Source organism: Hoplias malabaricus, chromosome 3 (assembly GCF_029633855.1).
Source record: "Hoplias malabaricus isolate fHopMal1 chromosome 3, fHopMal1.hap1, whole genome shotgun sequence".
NCBI classification, from domain to species: domain Eukaryota; kingdom Metazoa; phylum Chordata; class Actinopteri; order Characiformes; family Erythrinidae; genus Hoplias; species Hoplias malabaricus.
Window position 1 is genome coordinate 52121926 of NC_089802.1, and position 23821 is coordinate 52145746.

At 39.1% G+C, this 23821-nt stretch overlaps 3 protein-coding genes across 4 annotated transcripts; 2 read left to right on the forward strand and 1 right to left on the reverse strand.

Annotated features, from left to right (window-relative positions):
• Positions 1-42: 42 nt before the first annotated feature.
• On the reverse strand, positions 43-8446 carry endou (endonuclease, polyU-specific). The gene is made up of 7 exons (XM_066665895.1): positions 8304-8446; positions 5447-5615; positions 5035-5240; positions 3007-3120; positions 2796-2902; positions 951-1093; positions 43-325 (listed from the first exon to the last, which is right to left on the reverse strand). The coding sequence occupies exons 1-7, from the start codon at positions 8356-8358 to the stop codon at positions 211-213; spliced, it is 909 nt and encodes a 302-aa protein (XP_066521992.1). The 5' UTR covers positions 8359-8446; the 3' UTR covers positions 43-210.
• A 1767-nt stretch (positions 8447-10213) lies between these two features.
• On the forward strand, positions 10214-14415 carry tsfm (Ts translation elongation factor, mitochondrial). Its single transcript, XM_066666109.1, has 6 exons — positions 10214-10346; positions 10936-11082; positions 11199-11327; positions 12029-12145; positions 12228-12309; positions 13817-14415. Exons 1-6 carry the CDS (start codon positions 10299-10301, stop codon positions 14209-14211), a joined length of 918 nt encoding a protein of 305 aa, XP_066522206.1. The 5' UTR covers positions 10214-10298; the 3' UTR covers positions 14212-14415.
• A 726-nt stretch (positions 14416-15141) lies between these two features.
• Positions 15142-22554, forward strand: myl6 (myosin, light chain 6, alkali, smooth muscle and non-muscle). Of its 2 annotated transcripts, XM_066663148.1 has the most exons (7): positions 15142-15272; positions 15646-15673; positions 18295-18438; positions 18957-19130; positions 20934-21011; positions 21134-21169; positions 22077-22554. In XM_066663148.1, the coding sequence occupies exons 1-6, from the start codon at positions 15270-15272 to the stop codon at positions 21160-21162; spliced, it is 456 nt and encodes a 151-aa protein (XP_066519245.1). In that variant the 5' UTR covers positions 15142-15269; the 3' UTR covers positions 21163-21169; positions 22077-22554. The 2 variants fall into 2 exon arrangements, with proteins under 2 accessions (XP_066519245.1, XP_066519244.1); XM_066663147.1 differs by lacking the exon at positions 21134-21169 and having other exon boundaries at positions 22077-22552.
• Positions 22555-23821: the final 1267 nt, after the last annotated feature.

Consider the following 23821-nt stretch of genomic DNA (forward strand, 5'->3'; position numbering starts at 1 on the left):
ACTTTGTAAAAGATCTCCATCCTGGAGATGAAACAGGGAGTATGGAATCAACATAACTTAAAATCTACAATTATCATAGAATCTGGTACAATTATGTTCCCTAACTAAAGGTACTGAATATGAGAGTACCACCACAGTGACAATTTATAATTGTCATTATTGGTGGTCAAAGAATGAAGTGTTGGAATTGATCTGAGAATTGATATGTTTTCATGGTACGACAGGATAGGCAGATGCAATATATTTCTTTCCATCGCCATAAGTGGTCTTATCCCATGTGTAGGTCTGGATGTCCATCTTCTTTCCTCCTAAACTCAGGTGACACCTGAAAGTAAAGAACATTATTCAACATACGGTAACAGTCAAATGTTTGGACACACCAATTCAAGGTGGATTTCTTTTGTTTTGGGCCATTTTCCACATATTGTGAATGTACAGTACCAGTCAATCGTTTGGACATCATCTCAATCAATCAATGTTTTTCTTTGTTTTTTATACTCTACATTGTTAATAAATATGGAACACATTCAAACTATGAATGAACACATGGAATTATTTAGTAAACCAAAAAGTTTTAAACAAATCAGAATATGTTTTATACTTTAGATTCTTCAAAGTAGCCACCTTTCACTTTGACGACAGCTTTGCACACTCTTGGCTTTCTCTCAGTCAGCTTCATGACTTTGTCACCTGGAATGGTTTTCAGTGAACAGCTGTGGCCTCGTCAAGAGTTAATTTGTAGAACACCTTAATCTGTTTGAGACCATAACTTGGGTTGTGCAGAGGTAAGGGCTGGTACACAGTTTAATAAAGTGAATAGTTCTATTCCACCAAAGACAAGGACAGTGTCCAAATGGTTGACTGGTCCTGTATATTCTACACATGAACACATGGCTGTAGAACATAGATGTGTGAAGGAGGTATTGAAGGGAATCATAATGCTGACTCACAGTTTTCCAGGGCGAGTGATATAACACAGTGTGTAGATGGCCAGGTCAAATTCAGGACTGCAGCCAATGATGGAGGATCCCACTGGTTTATAGTAACCATCCCACATAAATTGCATTCCCAGCACATCAGGATAAGACAACCACTGAGAGAGATTATAACACAGTTGGGATCATTTTATTTGGGTTTATGTTTACATTATATTACATACAGCGGGTACGGAAAGTATTCAGACCCCTTTCAATTTTTCGCTTTTTGTTTCATTGCAGCCATTTGCTAAAATCAAAAAAGGTCATTTTAATTCTCATTAATGTACACTCACTACCCAATCTTGACAGAAAAAAAAATTTTTTTTGCCAATTTATTAAAAAAGAAAAACTGAAATTTCACATGATCATAAGTATTCAGACCCTTTGCGCTGACACTCATATTTAACCCACATGCTGTCTATTTCTTCTGATCCTCCTTGAGATGGTTCTACTCCTTCATTGGAGTCCAGCTGTGTTTAATTAAACCGATTGGACTTGATTAGGAAAGGCACACACCTGTCTATATAAGACCTCACAGCGCATGTCAGAGCAAATGAGGATCATGAGGTCAAAGGACCTGCCTAAGGAGTTCAGAGACAGAATTGTGGCAAGGCACGGATCTGGCCAAAGTTACAAAAGAATTTCTGCAGCACTCAAGGTTCTTAAGGGCACAGTGACCTCCATAATCCTAAAATGGGGGAAGTTTGGGCGACCAGAGCTCTTCCTAGACCAAACTGGACAATCGTGGGAGAAGAGTCTTGGTGAGAGAGGTAAAACAGAACCCAAAGATCACTGTGGCTGAGCTCCAGAGATGCAGTAGGGAGATGGGAGAAAGTTCCACACAGTCAACTATCACTGCAGCCCTCCACCAGTCTGGGCTTTATGGCAGAGTGGCAAGACATATGAAAGCCCACATAGAGTTTGCCAAAAAAAACACATGAAGGACTCCCAGACTATGAGAAATAAGATTCTCTGGTCAGATGAGATGAAGATTGAACTTCTTTAATTCTAAGCCTTACGTGTGGAGAAAACAAGGCACTGCTCATCACCTGCCCAATACAGTACCAACAGTGAAACGTGGTGGCAGCGTCAAGCTATGGGGTGTCTTTCAGCTGCAGGGACAGGACAACTGGTTGCAACTGAAGGAACGATGAATGTGGCCAAGTACAGAGATATTCTGGGAAAAAAAACTCTTCCAGAGTCCTCTGGACCGAAGGTTCACCTTCCAACAAGACAATGACCCTAAGCACACAGCTAAAATAACAAAGGAGTGGCTTCGGAACAACTGTGACTGTTGACTGGCCCAGCCAGAGCCCTGACCTAAACCCAATTGAGCATCTCTGGAGAGACTTGAAAATGGCTGTCCACCAACATTCACCATCCAACCTGACAGAACTGGAGAGGATCTGCAAGGAAGAATGGCAGAGGATCCCGAAACTCTGCCAAAGGTGTGAAAAACTTGTTGCGTCATTCCCAAGAAGACTCATGGCTGTACTAGCTCAAAAGGGTGCTTCTACTCAATACTGAGCAAAGGGTCTGAATACTTATGATCATGTCAAATTTCAGTTTTTCTTTTTTAATAAATTTGGAAAAGAATCTTTTTTTCCCCCTCCCCCTTGTCAAGATGGGGTAGTGAGTGTACACTTAGTGAGAAATAACTTTTTTTTTTTTTTTAAGCAAATGGCTGCAACGAAACTTTAAAGGGGTCTGAATACGTTCCGTACCCATTGTATAATATTTTTGCCAACATGGTCGCCTATTATATGTAAATAAATTGAGTCATTTTAAGCTGTTAAGTGAATAAAACTGAAAACTCACAGGTCCATCAAAGCTGTGGCTGTAATAATTCAGCAAGCCCTGCTTCTCCAGCAGATAAAACCTGATCCAGTTATGGAACCCTGACACTTTACCTTTCTTAATCTCTCCTGGATGTAAAGCAAATGTATTAACATAGAGATACTACTAATAACACTATAAAGAGTGACACAGAAATGACAAAAAATAAGCTTAAGCATAGACACACACTAACCTGAAAAGATATGCTCAAAGCCACTGGAATCCATATTTCCGCTGCTACGGGAGTAGAGGCCGAACCACATCATCTTCAAATCCTCCAGAAATTCCTCCCAGGTGCTATAAAATCCTGTCCAACCCAGTACAATACAACACACAACAATGCAGATAAACAATCTATAAAGATGGACTCTTGTAAGAGTATGAAGTCTTTAATTGGTCACATTTATATCACTTCTAATTATGTAGCATAATAAGCATCATACATGTGTGCATGTACACTACATTGCCAAAAGTATTTGCTTGTCTGCCTTCACATGCATATAAACTTGAGTGACATTTTTAATCAATGGAGTTTAATATGAGGTCAGCCCACTCTTTGAAGCTATAACTTCAACTGCTCTATGAAGGCTTTCCACAATGTTTAACCATTCTTTCAGAAGTGCATTTGTGAGGTCAGACCCTGATGTTGGATGGGAAGGCCTAGCTTGTAGTCTCTGCTGTGAATCATCCCAAAAGTGTTTTATCGGGTTCTAACAGGATTCTGTGCAGGCTAATCAAGTTCTTCCACACAAAACGTGTTCATCCAAGTCTTTATCGTCCTTGCTTTGTGCCTTTTGTAGTCATATTAAAACAGGAAGAGGTCATCCCCAAACGTTTCCCACAAAGTTGGGAGCATGCAATTGTTGAAGATCCATGCTGAAGCATTGAGGGTTCCATAATCCCCCTCCACCAAATTTCCACTTGGCAAAATCTTGTCGGACAAATACAGTTCTCTTGGCAACCACCAAACCCAGATTCGCCCATCGGATTTTCAGATAGAGAAGCATGATTTGTCACTCCAGAGAACACGTCTCCATTGCTCTAAAGTCCAGTGGTGGTATGCTTTACACCACAGCATCTGATGCTTTTCATTGCGCTTGGTGATGTAAGGCTTGGTTGCAGATGCTTAGACATGGAAACCCATTCTGTGATGTTCTCTACACATTGTTCTTGAGCTAATCTGAGGGCCACATAAAGTTTGGAGGTCTGTAGTGATTGACTCTGCAGAACGTTTGTGATCTCTGTGCACTATGCATCTCATCATCTGCTGATCCTACAATTATGTAGCGGAGTTGCTGTTGTTCCCAGTTGTATCCAGTTTGTTATAATACCACTGTCAGTTGAGTGTGGAATATTTAGTACTGAGGAAATTTGATGCAGTCTGTATGCCTAAGTGCTTGGTTTTATGCACCTGTGGCCTTGGAAGTGACTGGAACACCTGAATTAAATTATTTGAATGGGTGAATGAATATGTTTGGCAATATAGTGTACATGCAAATCCAAAAATGATCCCTTAGAGTTTAAAAGTCCCAGTTTTTTTAACTTCGCTAGTCTTGCATAGATGTTCATTCATTCATTCATTCATTATCTTTAACTGCTTTTCCAGTTCAGGGTTGTGGTGGGTCCAGAGCCTACCTGGAATCATTGGGCACAAGGCAGGAATACACCCTGGAGGGGGCACCAGTCCTTCATAGGCTTCATAGACTTCACACACAGTCACTCACACCTATTGACACTTTTGAGTCGCCAATCCACCTACCAATGTGTGTTTTTGGACCCTGGGAAGAAACCGGAGCACCCGGGAAACCCATGTGGGCACAGGGAGAACACACCAAACTCCTCACAGACAGTCACCCGGAGCGGGACTCGAACCCACAAACTCCATGTCCCTGGAGCTGTGTGACTGCGACACTACCTGCTGCACCACTGTGCCACCCTTGCATAGATGTATGGTACATAATTAATTTTGACATTACAACCTTTTAACCTGTTGTACACAGGCCATGTAATTAAGACTAAAATATTGAAATTATCCTGCTTTGTACAATGCCTTATTCAAAAAAGAAATTTGGGCTGAAACAATCCTTATAACAGTTTAAATTGATGCAGCTGCTGTAGATAAAAAAGTGGATAAGCACTGCATTAAAATTAATATTTAATCTATGTTTAATTTTCCAAGACATGGACTGTTTAAGAGGTGAATATCACACAGGGTAAAGACCTTTAGTGTAGAGGAAAGCATAAAGCTTTCTGCCTAGCTCTGTGTTCTTCATGGTTTCTTTGAGGAAGTTCTCTTGCTCCAGGATCTCCACTGAGCTCACATCCTCCGAGACCCCTGTCTTCCTATCATAGTTATCCAGCAATGCAATGAAAGCTGTATATGTTGGCTTAGTGAACAGAGAGGCCTCATTCACATGTTTGAACAAACTAGTGGATGAGAGAGAGAGAGAGACCAAATATTAAATTGAATATTATGCACATCAATTATATATGCTATTTAGGGTTTCCAATAGTTTTAATGCTCTATTCAGACAATCTAAACTGAATCATTAATTTTCTATTACAAATAATGTATTACAAGCATGTATATTAAAGAACACTATTTCCTCTGTGTGTGTGTGTGTGTGTCTTACGGAAGTGGGGAAAGGTCATTTTTAGCGCTGGTCTCTGAGTTAGGTATGAGGGTTTGAGGGTCAATGATTATTTCAGAACCTGAAGCTTTGTTTGAGTCCAGAACATACAAAGCTTCAGAAACAGACTGGATCTCTGAGTCTGACACCCTACTGCTGAACTCTACAGGATCTAAACAACACACAAACACACACACATACACACAATAGGAGAGTCACATCATCATCATCATCATTTTCTTCTCCGCTTCTCCATTTCAGGGTCGCGGTAGGAGAGTCACAGATGAAGGTAAAAATGAGAAAACATAGATCATGTACATCATGATCATGTGCTCCACATGGGTGTGAAGTCTAAGTATACATTGCTCTTATTGTTATTGTTAATGCTTTATTAAATGACAGTGGGAGTATTGCAACTAGCAACAAGCAATTCCCTGTAATTTTATAGTTTAATTGACAGTTCACTTCATACGAGTATCTGTGAGACTAAAAACAGTTTGAGAAACTCAGACTACTGAATAAGAGCCAAGTGCGGAAGAGCTTTCTAGCGTGAAGTGGAGTTTTAAATATTATGGCAGAAACTGGTGACAGTGAGATGTGGACAGCAACAAATGTGAACAAAGTGCAGCACTTGTGTCCTCAGTAACACACAACTCTTGCCAGACATTCTACACCTAAATTGTGTGAACCTAATACAAATCTGGGAATCAGAGATACTGACAAATGTTATCTGAAATCTGCCAGACTTTTATGCTGGATCGTTTTAGCTGGATATATAAATAGTGATATCACTACTTTGTGAGAATATTCAGGCAGGCCAACAGGTGGATACATATGACCTTAATACGCTCACCATATATAAGGCTGGCATCAGAGCAAAGCTGATAACTGATATCAAATTCTGTGATAAACCCATCAAGGTAAGTTTATTCAAGTTTTCTTTTTAGCACTCTCACTGAGTATCTTCATAGAGGACCTTGAGAACTGTGTACGTTTTTCCACATGAATTAATGATTAAGAATTTCAGTTATGTGACTGATGCAATGCCACTAAAACCTATGGATATACACCAATAAAATGTGCTAAAAGTGTTAAACCAGCTAACAGCATTAATATCACTGTAGTGACACTACATTGTTTAGTAATATAAATGGCATATAAATGGATGGTTTCATGCACTTTATGACCAAAGGTCTGTAGATATATCTTGACTGTATATACACGTTTATACTGACATCAAGGATTTAAACAGTGTTTCAGCCCCTTTGCTGCAGCAACAGTATCTACTGTCGACAATGCTGTACACTAGATGTTGGAACATTTTGTGAACCTTTGATGCAATTTAATCACATAAAATACAGTGAGGAACGATTTTGCTCAGTTTTTTCATCTCTAGGGCAACATTTCGGAGCTGGTCATCTTGATAAGTCCAGCCCTCCCAGTTATGATCATCTGGAGGAGTGAAGGGCTAAACATTGTAAATCAAAATGGGTTGGTTTAAGGATGACCCTGTGGACATAACTTCAGGCTCAAATGTGAGGAAGGTTCTGCTGGCAATGCCAAAGACACTGCTCCCCCACTGTATCATCTGTACCAACATTAGTGTATCAACAGGAGGGCAGGACAAACACATGTCAGTGTAAACAAACAAAGGGAACATAAGGCAAAGAAAGACAGGATCAGGAACATAAAACAAAATGAGAAACAAGACCGGATTTCTCACTGCAATGTATGTGCTCTCTTATGCCCCTGTCCTTCTGTTATTTATCTGTTATTTTTATATTCATCAGCAATTATATTTAGTAAAAATCTAATAAAGTTACTGCTAAGGGTAGGCATGTCATATCTGTATGTAAGGAAAGAAAAATCAGGATTGGAAAATGTGTTGGAAAAAGCAGATTTTCACCTTAAATATGAATTTCACTTATTTTTTAAACGTTCTACCTATTTAAATTACTAAGCTGTTAAAAGCTGTTGTAAACCTGAATTATTCCAATAGCACTAGTAATAGGAAACAATGCTGCTAATTTAAAAAAATACAGCCATCTTTTTATTATCCAGAATCATTAGAGAATCCACAAGTGGCTTCTGAGTTTTTCTATCCAAGTGGAATAAATACAAAGAGAGTTTTTAGTGCAGACACAGAGACAAACCATGTATTAGACTTCAGAGAACACATTTTATAAACATTTATTATCAGATCACTCTTAATTGTTTGGTTGAGGCTGAATGCATTTAACTATGCATAAAATAAAATAAATAATACATCTTAGTGTATTTTTTAGAGCTAAATTGTGCTGAATATTTAGTGAGAATGCTTACAAATGTTCTGATGTAATGCACTCCAAATACGGCTGTATCTCAAACTGCTTCCTTCTTCCTAGTGCAGTGTTATGTACAGTAAGTAACTGCACAAACATCGCTGAATAGAAAATTGTTCTCTATTATGCAGCATATTTGGATAGAAGAGCCTTCATTAACAGTTAACAGTGACTATTGCAAAGTGAATCTGATGCAGGCTGTCTTTTCAGGAGTTGCAGTGCTAAAGAGAGGAATTTTCTAAACTGATAATAGTGTGAATACACTAATAGAACATAGAGTAAAAAAAATAAAATCCTCCAAGAAAAGAACACGTAGTCTGTAATTTTAATATTCTATATTATTCTGCCATTACTAGAAATGTGTGCACTATTAAATGTCTCACTTGAATGTAAACATACAGCTCAAAGTAATTGCTGTTGTTACCATTAATATGTATTTACATTAATATGTATATTAATATGTAATTAATAAAAAAGTATTCCACGCCAATACTGACATTAATAATTAATCTGGTAGGATGAAATATTCATAAACTTACTGCTGTATCCCTGAGACAACAGGGTGATGACTGAAAGAAGCACAATGATCCCCATCCTCTTCGTATAAAGAAAGTGGCAAAAAATCCCCACTAAAACCTGTCCAGTCTTTACACCACTTTTTATTGCCGTTGCACGCCTTAAAGGCTCCGCCCATTTGTGACCTTTTGATCTGGGCACCAAGAGTTTAGAACTACTTCAACAGCTCTTGTAGACCTGATGGGCCTAACTCAGACTAGAGAGCATTCTGTTACAAGAGACTTTCATTTAATGTTTCCTAATTTATAATAATCTTTGCTTCTCATGCCCTCGCATAAGTTCATGTGGTTAATTATTTGCTGTAGTTAATGTAAATATTCTATAAGGCAAATGTGCAAGTGTTAAACATGTGCTTTAACAGGATTACTGCAGTTCAGCAAACTGTTGAAAAACGCCACCTGGTGCTGTTCCCACCAAGAATAAAATGGAATACCTGTATTACAATACAGAACTTCCCATAACTGTAGATAACTTTGTTTTTATTAATGGCAAACACAGTAAGAAAGCTAGGTAGATCAATTCAAGTTTAATGATAAAGAAACTACATAATTGAATCTGGGTATAAAGAGAATATAATAAGGCGGACAGGTTCACGTTTATGAGTTCAGGTAGACCCATAAATAACGACTTTGCATTACTTCCTGTCTGTTTATCACTTTTACTGCTAATTACTGAAGATAAAAATGTTTCTTTGGACCATTCTCAAAGTATTTAAAATTTACCAACTAATGAGAAAATAACAAAAAGGTCCAAAATACACTCTCCCTCTTCGGGGGAGGCATGTCCGTTACGAGAGAGTCGCAGACACCAGTCGAGTGAAGTTCAAAGCAAATCAAAGTATTTATTTACCCAAATACTGGATCCAGGAGAATTCACACATTGAGAACAGTCTAATACCCCTCCCAAGTGAAAATTCTGACCTCCCATCCTCTGACTCCGAAAGTTATACCCATGATGACGTATAGCCTGGTAGTAAGGCGTTTCTGGCTGATTAGCGTATATTAATATGCATAATTTCACGTGTTAGTACTCAGCTCTTCACGTGCAATATTCAGGTGCCTGTTGTGACCCTGAAGACATTCATTATCTGGTCAGGCTTATAATGGGCCTCTCTTCTCAGCACTTTTTTTTCCTAGAGACTAAAATTTAGGGAGTTAGAGATACACTTCAAGGCCACAAGAAGAAGCTACAGATCAGCGCCTCCATGCCCAACACTATGATGTCAGTGTGTTACAATCCTGGAGTGCACATCTGTTCAAGGTTAGACGTTAAGAATTAAAACTGTGTGTAAATATCAAGTTATCATGCCATATAGTGAAGTTAGCTTATAATATGTTTTTAAGAGTAATTATCATATGAGTTAGTAGTGCAGAATCAAGTAAAAATGTTTAACTACATGTGTAAGTAATTAATAATGTAAATACTGGTTAGTCATTCATATACATGCATATAGGGTACAGGATTTCACACCATGAGTATGTTAATTTAACTAATCATCATTTAAGGATATTTGTCAACAAACAAAAAGTAATAAAATTATTTTCTACAACATTACACAATTACCCTTTGGCATAACAGCAAGCTGTGAAATTCATATTCTACTTCTAATATTCATATTCTAAAGCGTTGTTGTTCAACATTAATTTCAGCATATACTAAAATTATTATTCTCTATGGTTTGTCTTCTTCTAAAGACAAACTTAGAATTGCGTAGACAAAATACTATCGGGGCACATACTGTATATTCCAAATGGAACGACTAACAAGTGAATGAATGTGTTTCTAAACGCACCCAGAAGACGGCGCATGCGCAGCTTCACTGCTGGGGGCAGTAAATGCCCTCCCGTACTGTAGGTGGTGCAATGCAATTTATATCTATGGGTTACACGCATCACAGTGTCCTTTCGGCTGTCTATACTCGGCGTGCTTCTCTGTGATTCAATGACATTCCTGCGGCGATGGCAGTGTCCAGTTTGTTAAGGTCTGTCCGAACACAGCTCGTCAAGGTATGTTCGGCCTTTAGCACACAACACTTTTTATGACATTCAATGCAAGTGACTAAATTTTAATGAGGCTGACCGCATGTGCTTTTTCTTAGCAGTTACAGAATCATCCTACAAGGGATCCCTCTGCTGAGGGGCACAAACACATTTAGAATATACATAATAATAATAATAATACCGAACATGCACACATAACTCATCGCTGGGTCTTTTTAAGTGACCAGAGGAAGTAACTACCAGAATTTATTTTTCTGAAATAGCCTAAGGAAATTGGAAATATAATTACATTTGTTACCATAGTCAGTAATAATATGGAATAGTTTAAAATGAAATTTAAGTTGTAGTTTTTTATAAACTGAAAATATGGAAATATATTGCAGTTACACAATGGTGAATTTAACTAACTGGAATTTGAAAACATATTTTTACTTCCACTGCTGGAATAATAGTAATAAAAAAAGTAAACTTTCAAAATACTAAGGGGCTGTTTCTATGGGCCTTGTGCCTCTACCTCTCAGTTTTGTGTCACGTTTTGTCCTCTTTGATTCAAAACACAACGTTTTGTTAACACAAAGTTAACCCTTTCACTCAGGTTCCTCAGGTCCCGTTTCAGGAGCATGTTCACTTTGTACACAGCGGTGCAGATAAATCACTCCTTGTGAAATTGCGCAAAGCGACTGGCTACACCTTCATTAACTGCAAGAAAGCATTGGAAAAGTTCAACAATGACATTACACAGGTGATAAAAAAAAAACCATATGAGAGTAGTGAAATTGTGAGAAATAATATTTTTTTTAATGCTGTGTTATGTGTATAGTTTGTGGTATGAGTAATATCCTGCTTTTTTTTCCACAGGCAGAGAGCTGGCTGCATGAACAGGCTCAGAAGGAAGGCTGGAGTAAAGCAAGTAAACTGGAGGGCCGCCGGGTGAAAGAGGGACTGGTTGGTCTGCTGATGAAGGAAAATGCTGCTGTGATGGTGGAGGTCAGAATACAAATGGACTAAGTCACATTGGTTAAAACCTACAAATAATTAATTAATCAAGTTTAAGATGTAATTAGTCATGAAGTGTGTTTTTGTATGTGCTTTCTAGAGAAGCTTGTTCACTGATAATGTTCAGAGTAGTGACAGTAGGATTCAGATGACCTAAGAATTTAATGATGCTAAAAGCTGCCTCACATTGTTTTTTCCAGAAAATGCTTAAATATGTGTTGTCTAATACTCAAGACCACTTTTTACTATCTTTACTGACCGTCCTAATATAGAATTAGTCTTGCATTGCCAGACACTTTATATAGAGTCTGGTACTTTTCACCACTAAATGTGGCCAAGAAGTGAGGCCAATTTAATGCACTGAAAGTATCAGACTAATGTAGAATAGAACCTTTTCTACTTGTATTTTAATATTATCCACATAACAAACAAACTGTTATGGTCCACTGCTGGTTCTAGGTAGTAAAAATATTGTGATTCATATTAGTCATTTATTTTTTTATACAGTGCACCCTTTCCCATCCAACCACTTGGCTTGACTATATGAAAATTCAAAAACCACACAGCACATCAAAAAACTGAATTATATATGATATATATAAATGTTATGATTCAATATGATTAAGAATATATATTGTTTCACCTCTGCATATTTAGCCTTTTGTAATGACAATGTATTTGTATGTTTTTAGGTAAACTGTGAGACAGATTTTGTGGCAAGAAATGAAAAGTTTCAGCAACTGGTGCAGGATGTTGCTTTGGCTACAATGGCCCATCATAGCAGCAAGGCCCAGAGTGGATATAGAAAGGTATTCTCAGATTGTCTGGACATTTATGTGTATATTGTCTAGCAGCAAACGATAGTATGTTAATCTGTAATTTTTGTTGCAGAGTGTATTGTTTGCTGAAGACCTTTCGAAGCTCACTATGGTGGACGGTCCTTCAGTGGCAGATCAGATGGCCTTAACCATAGGTAATGGAAATTGTGCACGCTGTTCTCTGTACTTCTGCTATATAGACGGATAATCAATCACAAAAACAGGAAGGAAGTGGAATCCGAAAGTGGCCGTGCAGGTAGCCAGGATCTCATTAGAACTAAGGAATGTGACTGGCCAAGTACAATGTGGAAGAGCATGTCTTGGGTCAGGTGATTCATGGAAAGCCTTTAGAAAGGTGACATCACCTGAGAGAAGGCAAATGATGACTAGTTTTATTCGTGAGCAGGAGGAGGAGGCACAAGTGGTATTAAGTTTTTGCTGGGATCAAATTATGACGTCCTTCCAACACCGCAAAATCTTGGACATTGGATAGGTAAAGACCCTAGTTGTGGATTATGTACAGGGGTTGGCATGCTGAAGCATATTCTGTCAGCTTGTAAAGTTAGTTTGTCACAGGGTCGGTATACATGGAGACATAATCAGGTGCTAAGGATTTTAGCATGTTTGTTGGACAGTAAACAGTTAGAGGTTAATGCATGGAGGAGTAGCTGTAGTAATAAAAAAGCTTTGTGTGCGAAGGGTAATGTTTTCAAAAAAGTGAGCAGGCTACAAATATTGGTAGATGGTGTGAAGCACGAGATTTTAAATTGCTGGTAGGAAAAAAGTTGCAGGTCCCAGAGTGCATTGTGTTAACTACTCTGAGGTCAGACATGTTGCTCTACTCTGAAAGTAAACTGATAAGTTATTTCATAGAGTTAACGGTTCCCTTTGAGGATGTAGTAGAGGAAGCTTTTGAAAAGAAGAAGCTGAAGTATGCAGACTTGGCGGCTGAGGTGAGGGAACGCGGGTGGCAGGCACATGTGACATTGGTGGAGATGGGTATTAGAGGATTTGTAGCCAAATCGGCCACATTCCTGTTCGTGCAATTCAGCATCAGGAGCCGGATTCTAAGGGCAGCTGTGAAGGAGTTTTCAGAAATGGCTGAAAGGTCTAGTCAGTGGTTGTGGTTAAGGAGAGCACAGATTACTTGTGGAAATGCACTGTAGAGGTGCTATTGGGAGCATGTAAATTTCACATGGAACTGGTGGCACTGAGCATGCATTAACAGTGCCAGTGGGGCTAGGTACAGCCTTAGTCACCAGGGAGGCAAGTGTGGATTTACGGTTGTTGATGGTAAAGGGTTAGGTAGGACTGTAAATCTGGCTTGGAGGGGGGTGGGTCTGGGACGCCAGACTTCACTGTTGAGCATTCTGGAGGTGTTGTGGGGTTAATTCAGTGAAACACTGATGAGAGGAGGTGCCTACCTGATGACCCCTGTGAAGAGCTAGTGATGCAGTCGGTGGTTTGAGTACTTATGTAATGGGCTCAATGAGTAACCGCAGTTGTAAAGGTTAGTTGGTTGCTGATCGGATCATAAACAGCCACACCAACCTTAGTGTTGAGGTGTAGGATTCAACAGGAATTTTGTTGGCTGCAGGTCCAACCCCCCCCCCCCCTTTATTACATTTTTAAAAAATAATTTTTAATATTTTTCATTCACAGGCAGATTGGGCGAGAACATTTCTATAAGGCGTGCTGTGTCTATAGGTGTTCCTGCTGATTGGCACATTGGCTCTTATGTACACGGAGCGGTTACAGGGCAGAGCAGTATGCCAATGGGCCGCTACGGTGCACTGGTTGTGTTCCAGGGTGGACCCGAGGATCAATCAGAGGCTTTAGGAAAGAAGCTGGGACAGCACATAGTAGGAGAGGCTCCTGTTGCCCTTGGAAACATGGAAGATCTACCATGTGGAGAATCAGAGACCAGACTTTTACCACAGACATTTCTGCTAGAGCCCAAATACACTGTGGGACAGTACCTTACTCTGCATAATGCACGTGTACTTGACTTTATACGTTACAAATGTGGTGAGATCACCACAGAGGAGGTGGAGTGAGCAGAGACTACATCATGTTACATAAGGATGAGGAGAGTCTTGTATACAGTCGAGATCCATTGTGAACCATACCAGAAGAAAGAAAGGAAAGCCTTAATCTCGGGTTTAAGCAGCCAAATTTCTGTTTTTCAGTGAAACCGATGTATTAAAATGAAATTAATTTTAGGCCTGTGGTGCAAAGAGAACCAAATAAATAAAGTATTGAGTTTAAAGACCAAAGACTGAATTTTTTTAATGTTCCTCAAATTTAGCAAATGAGCTGAATCTACACATACAAAATAAAATAATTTGCATCACCAAACTTTTTTTCACTGCATACACATTATTATTTAAATTATTTATTTAACTCCATGTAAACATGTAAATGGCAACAGTGACAAGGAAAACAGCCTCAAAGCTGGATGACGGAAACAAGACTCTATGGGGAACTCATCCTCTGATCAAACAAATTAGGAGCTTTAACTTAAAACTATGAGGTCTGTGCTGAATAGGTCAACTAAAACTGAACACTAAGGTGACTCCTAGATGGTTTCCTCTTTGTGAAGATATATCAAATATGAATACAAATGGTCACCTTAAACTTTGTTTATTAATTCAGGGAATTTTTGTAAACAAAATGAAGTTACAGGAGGCGTTAACTCCAGGATCTTTTAACGTAAGAATCAGACTCCGTTCTCTTTTGGGGCATTTTTTTTATTTTTTTTTGTTCTGGAACTGGCATTTTAACTATATTACGTTTAAATGTTTTCTTAAAATAAAATGCTAGTGTCACGTTAGCAGTCTTTATTTTCAAATTGCTTACAAACGGATACCATGATATTCCTGTTACCACTTCTGCCTATGTAGTGCAGTACATGGACAGTAGACGCGGTTTGGTACACAGCCACCGCCCACATGATTTGATTGGTCGATGTTTTGAATGGAGATTAAGTGACGTCATGCATGTATTACCCCGCTACTGCTGTGTGTCGGCGGACCTCGCGTAGTCCGGGCTTCGACGTCCAACGAGCCATCGACCGCCAACCGCCCCGCCTCAGCTCTGCTCTTCAACCGGCATTATGGTGCGTTACCTCAAACACAGACAGTGGCTCTGATAGTAAGAACTAGAGCAGCGTGCACCAGTTACATTCTTGAGATATTGTACTGTCTTTGTAGCTGCTCCTGGAGGCTGAAAGGGGCCCTGCGCTGCCGAATCTTTCACTGAGGCCAGAAGGATTAACACACATACAGAGCTAAATAAATAGCAAAACGTCTAGTAACATCATGCTGTATTGCCTTGATTTACCTAACGGGCATATGACATATCATTAACTGTACTGACACGCCAGCTATAGGTTTTTGACGCGCTATGCCTTAGTGATCTATCAGTATTATACTGATTTGATTTTGTTGTTTTTCTCTTTTTCTGCAACGCCCTCTGCAATAATGCCACAGTCTGACTTCTCGGAGGACCAGATCAGTGGTGAGTTTACGTTAACGATTACATCTGTATTGAAACTGCAAGGCTGGAGCTACCTATTGGAGCTCTTAGTTCCACCTTAACTGGCGCGGCAGCTATCACTAGCTACATTTCCCTGTCAGCTGCAGCTGCCGCGCTGTTTAAGGTGGAACGAATAAGAAACCTGCTCAAGCCCCACGGAGAGTCTGTAGTTAGCTGTCTAATGATTTACAAGTGACATAAAACATGTCCTCAGTCTTTTCTGCTGTCTCTCCTCCCTTACCAATGAGTGATATTTTGTTCATTTCACACCAATAGGGGCAAGTGTGAGCGGGTAAGTGCAGCGCACGAACTGTGGTGTGAGGGGCAAGGAGAGTGATAAATAACCTAATAACGTTACTAACGTTTCTTAACTTTATCATGAGTCTGACTAATTATTTGGCATGTAAAATGGAGGTGGCACTAATTTAGCTAATGCTTTCTCTGTGCTTGTAGTGAGAGTTTAGTAACCGACTAAAGAAATATAGGACCTGTTTTTGACGTCTGTCGTTATAAGGCGGAAGGGAATTTGGAGATGTTATAAAGCAAACACGTAGAAGGTAGAAGGTGCCTAAAGAGCTGAAGCTTTGCTGACATAAGTGTCTTAACGTAAGTATCTAGTGATGGGTGTGTTACGTTACACTACTTTCTTACGTTGAGTGTAGTTCTGTCTGAAACTGAACTATGCCCGGCCTGCCTTAAAGGCGTGCCCACAACTGAAAACTGAACAAACGGAAGACGTCGCCGTTGTTCAGGTTTATTTTGGTTTTCACGTTCGCACAAAAAAAGCACTTGGAAGCAGTTTTCCTCCTGGCATACTTGCGGAACTCTCTCGCCTTTTTTGGCGTCGTCCTGTTTACCAGTATTGTGAAATTTCCTCCCCCTTGTTTGGCTGATCACGTCTGGTTGATGTGCTGCTGTGTTCCCCCTCTCTCTGTTTGCCATATAAGGTTAAGTGTAGTGTAAGAGCTGTGTTTGAGTCAGGCCTGTCAGGGGATAACCACATTCCTCTCGCTTACAGCTCACACTCTCGCTGCTCGCGGAAAACTGCATATTCTCTCAAACAACAAGTTCAACGCACTTTAACAGCACAGTTAACACAAAGTTTACACTTTGCAGTGAAATTTAAATGCTGTCTAAAATAAATGCGCCCTCTGTATTGTCCTACGTTGGCCATAAAACAAGGACTTCTGCAGTAAGGATACATTGATGTTTTTTCATGGATTGAAATTGCACATTGGAAGGATGTAGTTTTTAATTCACACAAGCTGCAACTGCAATTCAAGCCTTAAGCAAAATGTTCTGCATTCCTGGTCAAATGATAGGATTTGCTGATTTTCAAAGTGATAAACAACTACCAATCCACCATGGAGAACACTCTTCTAATGCAGAATTGGTGTTTATTTGCTGAGCAATATATATTCTGTCATAATCTGCACACCAGGCTGCAAATGCCCAGTAGACGACCTGAATGTGTGCCCAAAGTTCATGGGCAGTTCATATAAAAACAGCCTGATGAAACACTGTTTCAGTATTTTCGTTGCTTTAAAATGATTGAAACATTAGTGTACTTTGTCTGTAATCAAGCAGCTGTAAGCATTGGCATAATGCATTCTTTCAAATCTGACAGAACATCTGCAGAGATAAAAAATTTATAATAATTTGCATCTTATTGGACATGCATTCTGACAATTTACATTTACAGCATATAGCAGATGCTCTTATCCAGAGCGACTTATAAAAGTGTTTAATGTGTATTGTGTATTCTAGATAGTACAAACTCCCAGAACACAGGACACTTTTGATACCTAGAAAGAACAAAACATAGTATAAGTGCAATAAACAGCATCTGGTCAGTGCTCATACCTAAAAAGAAAAGCGTTAAGTGCAGTATAAGGGCTTAGTGTTTCTTAGCAGGCTAATGGCCACTTATTGGAATACCTCTCTTTTTATACAAGGCTTTAGCTTTATATTTCCTGAAGATACATTGTTTCGTGTTTTGTTAATTTTTCATGCATGTTTTCTTGGGGCTTATTATTATTGATGTTTTTAAGAACATGGTCCTGCCCAAAGACGAATAAATACAAATTTCCCATAGTAAATAATAATCAAATACCTGTTTCTAAACTTTGCGTTTGTTTCTTTAGCTTGTACTCAGTAGTGGATGTTAAGTGGAGTTTAACTGGTAGGGTATAGGCTTCGACTCGAAAGTGTCCGTAGGAGTGAATGTGTGTGTGTCTGTGTTGCCCTGTGAAGGACTGGCGTCCCCTCCAGGGTGTATTCCCGCCTTGCGCCCAATGATTCCAGGTAGGCTCTGGACCCCCCGCGACCCTAGAATTGGATAAGCGGCTACAGATAATGGATGGATGGATGGATGGTATAGGCTTCACTATGTTTGTGTTGTCGTTCCAGTTTAAAGCTTAAGAATGAATTTTCTAAACTTGGCCTAAAATATGCCGTAACTGATGGACTACATTTGGGATTTGGGAAAAGCAGTATGTTTAATTCTTTTGCCAAAAATTAAATATACTGCTTTCCCCACATTCCAAAATGTACAGTTACTCTCCAGCAATCATTCATTCACTAACATGTTCTGTTTTCTTCAGAGTTTAAGGAGGCCTTCCTGCTCTTTGACCGGACGGGCGATGGGAAGATCAGCTACAGTCAGTGTGGGGATGTGATGCGTGCCTTGGGCCAAAACCCTGTCAACGCTGAAGTCCTCAAAGTGCTTGGCAATCCTAAGGCTGAAGGTCAGAATCTCTGTCTATCTCACTTTGCTGTCTTGTGACTTAATTGATCAGAGATTGAGAATAGTTGCTGACCTTGTTGTGTTGCTGTTTAGTAAAAAATGTTGTATACTCAGAGCTGAGCTGAGTCATGTCCTAGGGTGTAGAGTGCTTGGTCCTGAGCCCTCAGTTTTTGTAATTGTTCCAAAGGGCAGAATGAATCATTAAAAGGCCTGTCATTCATACATTTCTGTGTTGTGGACACTGAACAAACAGAGATGGATAATTGATTCATATGAAATATTTATGTTCTAAAGACATGGCTTTTATTTTTGGAATCAAGTTCATTGCATTTGCGTCAGTGATGTCCCAGCCTTTAGACAAGCTCCCAGTCACTCAGGGTGCGTTTTAGAATGAATTATTCTGATTGGTCAAATGCCTAGGTTTTGCATTCATGTAGTAAATTTAGGCTGGTAGGCTTATGGTTGCACTGAAGATACTGCCTAAAGCAGTCATTAATGAGAGTTGGTTTTCTTTCTCAGAAATGAACACAAAAATGTTGGACTTTGAGCAGTTCCTGCCCATGCTTCAGGCAATTGCCAAGAACAAAGACCAGGGCTCATTTGAGGACTTTGTGGAGGGGCTGCGGGTGTTTGATAAAGAAGGCAATGGAACTGTGATGGGTGCTGAGCTACGTCATGTCTTGACCACGCTGGGTAAGGAGGCAACTGGATTTCACAAAGCTTTGTATATTATGCATTTTACTGAGTCCTGAGTTTAAAATAAAAGACATTTTTCCTTCTGACTGATTTAAAGCCCTTTTCTTCCCTGTTCAAGAAAAGCGTTTCTACTGGAGGATCACTTCAAAGACTGACATTCTTTGAGTTAACAAATGTTCATTATGCCAGAGTGTCAGGACGGTGAATCCTGGATAACACTGTTTACACAGCTGTTTACATGATTACAAATCTGTAAATGTGATGTATTGGGTGCCTTTTAATGAAAATATCTCCAACATGGGTAAGGGTCTGGATTAGTCTAGGGAGATTTAGTAATTGATCCATGAATTGAATCAGTATGGATCTGTAATCTTCATAGTCTGCTAAGTAGTAATTCTGGATACTGTAATAAACCTCTTAACTGGTAACAGCACTTAAGTTTTTTATTGGGTGGATGTCAAGGCTACATGCAAAAATTGATATATCCTTGAATTTAAAACAGGATTCCTTTAACATGCCATATATTTTTTATGTTCTATTTACATTAACAGCTAAATATCTGACTGATTTTTGTTGTTCAGCTGACTTACAAATTATCCATATTAAAAGCCAGTATAGCATTGTGATTCCTAAGGATGCATGTCAACCCAGTTTAGGAATAAACCCCCTATTTGCTGCATAGAGAGATGTGGGCAGACCTACTGCGCTACAGCAATAGTTATTCAAATGCTACTGAAAATAAAACGTATTCACACTGCCTCTGCCAGTGGTATTTAATTTCTGTTTTATTGGGCAGATTTAATCAACCTGTTTGGAGCCTTTTAATTTGAATGCTAACATGAACACACAGGCTATGACATTTCAGTCTGTGGAAATAACCCAAATATTTTATTCCTTATGAAGCAGTCAGTCCAATCCTTTGACTCAATTGGAAATCCGTAGGACATCTTCTGATAAAAAAAATAATCCAGCTTGTATAGGGCTTAAAGGGAACATGGAGAAATGCTTTTGTCATAGTAAAGCAAACTCTCTCTGCATTTTTTCACAGTCCCTTAACTGTTGAGGTGGAATGGTATGTTTAAGTAAGAAGTCAACTACTTCACACATTTGAATTACCAGAGAAATTCTTCTGCAACACGAGCTGTTTAGTTCTGTTGCTTTTTCACTGCTTTACTTTCATAGAAAGGTAGCAGTTAGAAAGGGTTCTACCTAGTGATAAAACAATATTGATTTGTTTCATGATTAATCATTAATTCATTTCTATTCCCTGTTAGCACAGCCAGCTGCATGTTCTCAAGCGCATGTACTCATGCTATTACAATAAGTGAATGTAGGAGACCGAATGAACATGAGAAGGGAAATAAGACTATAATAGGTTTAAATATATCTCTGTTTAATATATGTGTGTGTGTGTGTGTGTGTCTGCTCCCCAATTTAAATTAAATCTGATGCCATACATCTCTTAAACAAACGCTCCCAAGTGCAGAACTGTTCTCGCCTTGCACTCAGTGATGCTGGGGAGGCTCTGGACGCACCACTACACTGAACTGGATGGACAGTTACAGACAATGAATGAATGAGCGTATGAAACTGAAAACATTCTAGCTTTCCCACTGTTACAAGCACTGTTCTAAGCCTTCTCATATGGGTTAATTGCAATATGTTTACAGTTCAGCACTTGGGGTGTGTGTATACATGTAAACAAACATTATATGTATGTGTGTAAACAAAGGCAACTGCTTAAGATAATCAGAATAAAATAATATGCGAATGTGAACATGTGTGAGTTTCTCTTTGCAGGTGAGAAAATGACAGAAGAAGAGGTAGAGACACTGTTGGCAGGACATGAGGATGCTAATGGCTGCATCAATTACGAAGGTAAAGCACAAACCTGTGGGTCCAAAAACATGTATTTGTGGGAATTCTTTTCAGTTTCAGACAACTGTGTTTGGCAGTTTGTGTTAATGTCTGTGTTTTATATTCCCCTCCCCTTCTGATAGCCTTTGTGCGCCACATCATGGCCGGCTGAGTGGAGGGTACGGACAGTGAACTCTCCGTGTGGGTTTTTTTTTTTTTTTTTTTTTTTTTTTTTTTTTTTTTTTTTTTTTTTGTGTGTTTGTTAGTTAGTCTTTTTTATTTATTTATTTATTTACCCCTCTCCTGCTCCTTCTGGCTGAAGCCTAGCATGTAGTATCTCTGCATGCGGCAAGGAGATTTTTCTGGAGAGCAGATTACTGCTACACTAGCGCAATTCTAACCATATCATTAGCTCTGGCTGGCCTCTGTCCTGTCCCTATTCAGCCTCTTCCTCTTCTCCATAGATCAGCTGGATCAATAAATAACTGAGAGAGCAACACTGCTGTACACTTTCTCAGGCCGCATTGCTTCAAGCACTGGGTTTACAGATGTACTTGTATTACTAAAAAGTATCGTGTAGCTTTGTTGTGAACTGAATGAAAGGACTAACAATATTAGTGACTACGCTCAATCACCTGTTTATTAGATACACCAATACACTGCAGAGAACACACTGTGGGTTTCCAGACTTTTGCTGACTATATAACATATGTAGCTATTGAACAATTTATAGTTCATCCTCTACTGTCTGTCAGTGGTAATAGACCAACATTGAACAGATATTATCTGTACAGATGTAGCGTCCCCCCCCCCCCTTCTCTTCCTCTCCTTATAAGGGCGGTTGCTAACCCTAACACATTCCAGCTTCCTCTAGGCCTGGACAGTCTCTCTTATTGCTTTTATTGTTTCTGTCCCACTCTTGTCTATTTATTATTGGGTGTTTCCATGGAGCTGTTGTTTTGACTGACAGCCAGAGCATGGATCATGCTTAATATTGTGCAGCTTTGGGATTTGCATGGAGGAACTATCTAATGTTACAAGTGAAGATTGCCTAAATTCATTTCTCTCTCTCTCTCTCTCTCTCAGAACTCGTAAGGATGGTAATGAGCGGCTGAAGATTTCAAACACACACTTATTTTATTTCATTGTATTTTCCCCCTTCTGTTTTTGTGTCCATGGCTGCATTGTGTTTTTTCTTAAGTGCCTTCAATCTGTTTGTGTTACATTTTCATTCCTCAAACATCCATGGAGATTTTTTTATTTTTTCCCCAGGGAAGTTTTTGAATGTGAATTCATGTACACTCTTTGTTAAAACAGGTCTTAATGCTTTGTTAGGCATTGCATTCCACTCAGTCCAGACATTTCCATCTTGTTGTTCCAAAACATCCTGTACCTTTTCACATAATCAATGTGTTTTATACTGAAAAAGGGGCATGTATGCAGGGGCAGGCTGAATAATGACATCCAATCATTTCATTCATCTGTTAGTAGCTGACCATGCCCCTCATTATTACCTGTTGTATTGTGTAAATTAATAAATTCTCAGAGGTTTAAAAAAAATTTTGGTTTTACCTTATTTGTTATGTCATACTCTTTGATGTAGCAATGATTAATTCCAGGGTATGTCTGACCACTTCTATTGGTCCATTCATAAAGTTTCACATGTAGGAAAGGCAGCTGGAGTTTTTTTTTTTTTTTTTTTTTTTTTTTTTTTTTTTTTTTTTGTGTGTGTTTGGGGTGTTTTTTAAATAACTGTCTCACAAATTAAACCACAGAGGGGGGAAAAAAAGGGAGCTCTGAGTTTTTGTCATGACAGTGACTGTAGAGTGATAGGAGAATGGATGACTATGTAGGGTTATGCTGTTCCAACCTCTGTCCCTTAGAAATGTTCAGGTTCTGATGGTCTATTTCCAGTTTAATTTATGGCACAACCAAATAAGGAATGTGCGATTGGTTAGTATGGTAGAGTCTGCTGCATTGGCACACGTTACAGAAAGCCTTCTTTGGAAACAGCTCATCAGCATTAGAAGCCACATAGATACACTACGCAAACTGTACATTTCAAACTGACTAGCCACAGTATGTGCTTAAGCCCGGTCTATCAATTAGTCATTTGGTTACTTTATTGCAAGAATTAGAATGACAGAGATTATGAAACAAAGAAGACTTCTACTGCACTGACAACTGCTCCATTAGGGGATGTTTGTTTCTCAGTGTCTCACAAAACTGTCTACAAATTAGCAGATTACTTTCAGATATGATAAAAATATAGTAGCTATTATAAATTAAACTTTAAACCTATTAACTGGTAACAAAATTAAGCTGTGCTGGTTTAGTCATATCAAACAGCATGTTTGGCCTATTCTGCTTTACCAGAGGAAAAAAATACACCCTGATACAGTTTTATATTTTGATAAAATTATTAATATATTTTAAATTAAATCTACCCCTACTAATAATAACAACAAGAAGAATCATAACTTGATCTTGACCAGTATTTCACAGAGTTTTACTAAGTCAGAGCTCCACTAGGGGGGCACAGACCTAACCTTTAGAACTGGTCCAGGGTGTTAGTTCATTGTGAAGGTCTGGGGGACGGCCACTGAACCAGAGAATGAGACCTAAGCAAGTACTCAAGCAAAAAGAGGACACTATTGCCCCCTAGTGGCCGTTTTGCCGCTATTACTCTTTACTGTGTGCACATCATCAATCAACCTAACTTTATGACCACTTTATTGTTCCTACACTCACAGTTCATTCTCTCAGCTCCAAGGTCCAGCAGGTTGTAGTTCTACAATTAGACTGTAGTCCACTTGTTGTTCACCCAGATT

Coding starts and splice junctions, on each gene's coding strand:
- myl6 (XM_066663148.1), top strand. Junction 18,439..18,956: donor TGGCAATCCTAAGGCTGAAG/GTCAGAATCTCT, acceptor TTTCTTTCTCAG/AAATGAACACAAAAATGTTG. Junction 21,012..21,133: donor TGGCTGCATCAATTACGAAG/GTAAAGCACAAA, acceptor CCCTTCTGATAG/CCTTTGTGCGCCACATCATG.
- tsfm (XM_066666109.1), top strand. CDS start 10,299: ATGGCAGTGTCCAGTTTGTTAAGGTCTGTCCGAACACAGCTCGTCAAG. Junction 12,146..12,227: donor CCCAGAGTGGATATAGAAAG/GTATTCTCAGAT, acceptor TTTTTGTTGCAG/AGTGTATTGTTTGCTGAAGA. Junction 12,310..13,816: donor TCAGATGGCCTTAACCATAG/GTAATGGAAATT, acceptor TTTCATTCACAG/GCAGATTGGGCGAGAACATT.
- endou (XM_066665895.1), bottom strand. CDS start 8,358: ATGGGGATCATTGTGCTTCTTTCAGTCATCACCCTGTTGTCTCAGGGA. Junction 2,903..3,006: donor CTTTGAGCATATCTTTTCAG/GTTAGTGTGTGT, acceptor CTTTACATCCAG/GAGAGATTAAGAAAGGTAAA. Junction 326..950: donor ATCACTCGCCCTGGAAAACT/GTGAGTCAGCAT, acceptor CTTTACTTTCAG/GTGTCACCTGAGTTTAGGAG.